The sequence below is a fragment of the Vulpes vulpes genome, chromosome 5 (assembly GCF_048418805.1).
Source record: "Vulpes vulpes isolate BD-2025 chromosome 5, VulVul3, whole genome shotgun sequence".
In the NCBI taxonomy this organism is placed as follows: Eukaryota; Metazoa; Chordata; class Mammalia; order Carnivora; family Canidae; genus Vulpes; species Vulpes vulpes.
In genome coordinates, this window is record NC_132784.1 from 56196146 (window position 1) to 56202145 (window position 6000).

The 6000-nt window shown below is 46.2% G+C and overlaps 1 protein-coding gene across 3 annotated transcripts in view; it reads left to right on the forward strand.

Moving 5' to 3' along the window:
• Positions 1-5504, forward strand: part of ZNF236 (zinc finger protein 236) — a 111059-nt gene extending 105555 nt beyond the window's left edge. For all 3 annotated transcript variants that reach the window (XR_012001595.1, XM_072758139.1, XM_025997764.2), the window contains 2 exons: positions 2077-2253; positions 3005-5504. Coding sequence is in view for 2 of the 3 variants with exons in the window: in XM_072758139.1 (XP_072614240.1) it covers positions 2077-2253; positions 3005-3129 (302 nt within the window). In the remaining variant the exon portion in view is untranslated. The remainder of the gene's footprint in view (positions 1-2076; positions 2254-3004) is intronic.
• Positions 5505-6000: the final 496 nt, after the last annotated feature.

Genomic DNA, 6000 nt, shown 5'->3' on the forward strand with positions numbered 1-6000 from the left:
TTCTCATTTAGGACCCTGAATATATCCTGCCAGCCCTTTCTGGCCTGCCAGGTCTCTGTGGAGAGGTCTGCTGTTACCCTAATATTCCTTCCCATAAAAGTCAGGGACTTTTTTTTCTCTTGCTGCTTTAAGGATCTTCTCCTTATCTTTAGAATTTGCAAGCTTCACTATTAAATGTTGAGGTGTTGAACGGTTTTTATTGATTTTAGGGGGAGGATCTCTCTATTTCCTGGATCTGAATGCCTGTTTCCCTTCCCAGATTAGGAAAGTTTTCAGCTGTGATTTGTTCAAATACATGTTCTGGCCCTCTGGCCCTTTCGGCATCCTCAGGAACCCCAATTAAACGTAGGTTCTTCTTCCTCAGGCTGTTGTTTATTTCCCTTAATCTATCCTCATGGTCTTTTAATTGCTTGTCTCTCTTTTCCTCAGTTTCCCTCTTTGCCATCAACTTGTCTTCTATGTCACTCACTCGTTCTTCCACCTCATTAACCCTTGTCATTAGGACTTTTAGTTTGGATTGCATCTCATTCAATTGATTTTTAATTTCTGCCTGATTGGATCTAAATTCTGCAGTCATGAAGTCTCTTGAGTCCTTTATGCTTTTTTCTAGAGCCACCAGTAGCTGTATAATAGTGCTTCTGAATTGGCTTTCTGACATTGAATTGTAATCCAGATTTTGTAACTCTGTGGGAGAGAGGGCTGTTTCTGATTCTTTCTTTTGAGGTGAGGTTTTCCTTCTAGTCATTTTGCTCAGTGCAGAGTGGCCAAAAACAAGTTGTATTGGGAAAAGGAGAAAGAGAGAAGGAAAGAAAAGAGAAAAAGAAAAAAGAGAAAGAAGCAAAAAAGGGAAAAAAAGAGAAGAAAAAGAGAAAGAAAAAGAAAGAAAGGTGGAAAAAAAAGGGGTGGGGAAAGCAATCAGAAATCAAAAAGAAAGAAAAAAGAAAAACACAAAACAAAAAAACAAAAAACCCGGGGGAGTATCTTACGATTCTGTATACTTTAAGTCCCTTGACTTCCCCTGGAACTTGTCCGTCTCGCTGGTCTTCTGGGGGAGGGGCCTGTTGTGCTGATTTTCAGGTGTTAGCACTTGGGGGAGCTGCTCTGCCCCTGCCTGGTGCAGGGCTCAGTGGGGGTTGTTTACCCCGTGAGGCCCCGGGAGGAACAACCGCAGTGGCGGGGCCAGCTCTGCAGCCCTAGAGTCAGCCCCCACCGTAGCTCCGGGGCTCTCCGTAGCTCCGGGGCTCTCCGTCTGCAGGGCCTGGGGGCTCCGGGGCGGGGCCGCTGATCTGCTCAGCTCGGGGCAGGAGCGTCCTTGCTGTCCTGGGCCCTCCCGGCCTCTGCCTGTCCCAGGGGAGGCCGGATCCTGGGCTGTGTCCCGGCGCCCTGTGCTCCGGGGTCTGCGCTGTTGGATTCGCTCCTGCCCCGCAGCCCCCTCCGCGGAGCCGCCCCCGAGCCCCTCCGAGCTGCTCCGGGCCCCGCCGAGCGCTGCAGCCCTTAGGGAGCTCGGCGCACTCTCCCGGGCGCAGTTCCTCTGTTACTGTCCCAGGGAGCCCGAGGGCGTCCCCGCCTTTCTGGGGATCCTGCTCCAATTCCCCGGGAGGCCTTTCCGCGGGGAAGGTTGGTGCAGCTCCTGCTCCTCCGGGACGGGGCTCTCCTGTCCTGGGGACACTCGCCCCGGCCTCAGCCCGGCTCCTCGCGGGGCCCCTCCCCCTTGGAGGCCTTTTGTTCCTTTATTTCTTTTTCCCCGTCTTCCTACCTTGATAGAAGCGCGAACTCTTCTCACTGTAGCGTTCCAGCTGGTCTCTCTTTAAATCTCAGGCCGAATTCGTAGATTTTCAGGATGATTTGAAGGTTATCTAGGTAATTTGTTGGGGACGGGTGATGTGGGGACCCTACTCTTCCGCCCTCGAGCCCCTCCTCCTGGACTAAGGTTTTATTCTATGTCTCACCATGGGGCAGATTTGCTAGAAACTCATGAGTTAGCAGTGGGAGGGACGGAAGGACGGTGACCTCATGTGCGTGCCTCAGGGCTCTGGGTCTGTGCTGACACTGAGTGCCGCCCCCACCCACCCCCAGGAGAGCGGCCGTTCCACTGCACGCTCTGTGAGAAAGCCTTCAACCAGAAGAGCGCCCTGCAGGTGCACATGAAGAAGCACACAGGGGAGCGGCCCTACAAGTGTGACTACTGCATCATGGGCTTCACCCAGAAGAGCAACATGAAGCTCCACATGAAGCGGGCACACAGTTACACCGGTAAGCTGTGTGCCATGCAGCCAGGGGTCAGGCCTTCAGGTGGTCGTGGCGGTGGAACAAGTGCTAGGAGTGGGCTGTGGCGCAGCCCCTCCGCAGGGTCTTGGGACAAGGGCTGGCTCTGGGTGACGGTGGAGCCGGTGCATCCCAACGCTCAGAGGGCAGGTACGGCACCCACTCAGCACTGTTGCTGGCCGAGCAGGGTTCCCATGTCCCACCCAGCATCGCGGGATGCCGCTGTCCATGTGGGAAGGGCAGGGGAGGCCCCTCGCCTCATCCAGGCGGCACTGGGTGCTGGTGGGGGTCACAGGTGGAGCTGCTGCTGTATGCATGACTCCCTAGTTTTTGGGACAGTGTGGTCTGCAAGTGACGTGAGCCTGGGAGGGACCCGTGGTGGTGGTGGTGGTGGTGGTGGTGGTGGTGGTGGTGGTGGTGGTTCTCATTGTAGGGGATGTTCTCATGGGAGGGGTTTTGTGTGTGTTGTCTGGCTGTCACTCTTAATTAATCGCTTATCACTGACCTCGTGTTGCTGTAAGCAGGAGTTCCCCACCACAAGGGCAGCGTCTATTCATGTTCAAAAAGCAGGAATTGCTACCGACACTATTAACCTGCATCTCAAGTTATTCTTTTTCCTTGGGGATGGAAAGCAAATCAATTCAGAAATGTTTGGTTGCGATTTAGATTGTCTTTATTTAAACGTGAATACCCATGTGCTGCTGAGTGTTTGAGACTCCGCCTGATGTTTGTGCTGCAGGAAATCTGCAGGAGCCCGTGGTGCAGCAGGAGCACGGAGCTGAGGAGCTGAGCCGGACCCTCCACCTGGAGGAGGTGGTGCAGGAGTCCGCCAATGAGTGGCAAGCGCTGGCCAATGTGTTCTGACGCAGCCCATCCTGCCCTCAAGGCTGTTTCTGAAATTAGATGTTGTGAAGAATGGAGCGCTCAGAATTTCTGTCTTGAAGCTTCAAGTGTTAAAATGTTAACCACACTAGTTTTTTAGCTATAAAAGTATCTAAAGAATCATTGTCTTTCAGAGACTGATAGGAAAGAACTGGGAGCAGTGTGAACACGTGTTGTCACTTGTCTACAAATCATTGAACTCAGGTACTACAGCAGTCCTACCGTCTCCTTGGTGGCCAGTACATCTAGTTACAAAAGAAATAACTGGATCTTACTATCACTATAGTGTGACCTCTTTGTATTAGCAAAGACCAACATTAACATGGAAAAAGTAAGGTAGGTTCTCCTTCATGCTTTCTGTTCTAAGAAGCATAGCTTATAAAACAAACATAAAATAGGTGCATGAAGTTCAGAAAAACGTTAAAACACACAGGGAAGTGTTTTCCATGTCTTTTCTCTGTGCATTTTGAAATTAGAAATTGACTCTTTCTAGTCTACCATAAGTTAATATAATACCTGGAGAGATGGCTGGACCAGTTCTCTCTGCATTACGATTCTTGAACCATTAGCTACAAGAATGCAGCATCGGGGCATAATGGGGGGGCTGTAAACCAGACACACATTAGGATGAAACGGTCCCCATGGAATGGGGGTGGAGGGCCGCACTTGCTTCATAAATCCAGATGCAGGTCCACGGGTGAGATGGTTGCAGAAAGCACAAGCCATACATCGTGAGCAGGAAAGAGCAGAACTGTGTCCTAGCGCTGAGGACACAGTGGGGACCCGTGGCCCCGTCCACCCGGTAAGCAAGCAGTGTTTCCGTCCGAGCCCCACGATTCTCTCTTCATGCAGAGGCAGGTGTGTGGTTGATTTCAGGGAACTCTTTACTGTCATCAATGGTGCCACATGGAACACGTCCCAAACCAAATCCCAGCCCGGGCCGGGCAGAGTGTGCGTTGCTCCTACAGCATTCCAAAGACAGAAGGTTCTTTACTTCATGTGAATTTCTCCTTCACAATTATTTATATGTTCTATATATAAATACATATGTACATATACAGATATATGGGCCTCTGTGTGGCTGAACAGTATATTTTGTAAATAGAAGCACTAGTCCCGATTACAGAGTGAGCATCAGAGTTTTTACCTCCCCGCGAGCACTTCAGATCAGTATTGTATTCATTATATTAATAAATGGGTATCTTTTTCATTGTAACATAAAGGTGGGGTTGTTTTGCTTTTTTTTTTTTTTCCTGAAAAATAATTGCCTTTATTTTGTCTCATGGCCTCCCTGGTTTCAGAAGAGAGCAGTTTTATTATAAATATTGTATGGACTTTGTATATTAAGAGAGGAGCTCATTTCAGATTCCTGAAGAAAGACATTTTCACTGTTATTTTTTCAAAGGGCATCTTTTGATTTTTTTGTTGTTCACTTTTGGCATCTGTACATAAGTAATATTGATGGTGATATAAAAACTTTTGTTATGTGAAAATATTTAAGTCAGAAAACTGTTAAATAATATTACTTTTTTTTTCCAAACTGCTTTGTGTATTGTATATTTTTTTAAGGAAAAAAAAGCCTTATTTCACTTATTCTTGTGATACTGGACTTATTATATATCTTGAGGTTTTCCTGGAATGTCAGTGTGTACCTGGCTATAGTCCATATATTCCGAATAATTGTAATTGTGCCAGAGTTTTAAAGATTCTGCTTTTAATGCACTTTTCTTTTATAATTTTGTATTAAAATATTTTAGAAATGTTGATTAATTTTGGTGAACAGATATCTCCAAAGTTGAAATTATTGGAATTTAAAAAATTTTGTTCTTGCTAGGTTATTTATTTTGGTTGTAGCATTAAATGTCATCTCTCAGGACAGTCTCTAAAAGGGGTTTATTTAATTCCTAATTGTACAGAAAGCATAGTTCAGTGAACTGTATTGGTGAACTGCCTGCTTAAGGCCTTACCAGGTGAATCTAAAGCCTACCTTTATTTTCGTCAAAGAAAAAGAAAAAAGATCAATGATTCATTTTATGAGTTTTCTCAATTTATTAACTGTTAGTAGGCAAACGCAAGACATTAATATATTATTTTTATTTACTTCCTAATTATAAAAAGCTGCTTCTTTGCAAAACATTCCTTGAAAATATGAGGTTTTGTAAAGGCATAATTTCACTTGAACCTTTGGTGGCATACAGGTTGATCTTTATATTTTAATGGTTGATAAATGTCTTCTGACAAGATTTCTAGCCTCCTGCATAACCAGGGTTTTGAGAATAGATAATTGTATTTTTAGAACTATCTCATCCTAGCATATCTGCTTTGGAATAACAATAAATAAAAAATGAAGTTAGGAAGTGTGATTAATTTTTTTCTTTTAAAAATGTTTACCATATAATAATTTGGCACATGAACTAATTTCAAGTTCAGATCATTTTTTAACCGAGCAGAACTTCTAATGATATTTTCCTTTGCCTCTGTGATGTCCAGATGATGAAAACTTACCCTTGCAAGGTCTGTCTGAAGTCAGGACATGGGTCAGTGGCAGGCGTCATCTGTGTGTGTGCTCAGGGAGTGATGGGCCCTTGGGAGTGATCCCTGGGCATCTTGAGTACAGCTCCAAGGTTCTCGACTGTCTTACACTTTTGTAGTGAGCTGAGAGGATGAACTGCCTTTGCACACCTACTAAACTTAAAACGAGGGTAGAGTGCTTGCAATGTTGAGGTGGCGGGGGTTCTGGAGGTGTGGGACTCCGTCCACTGGAGAACACAGACGGCGCCAGGTAACATAAAAACATCCCTTAGAAATGCCAGCGGAAGTGCCCTACTCTGAGGTCTCCTTGCCTCCATCGAT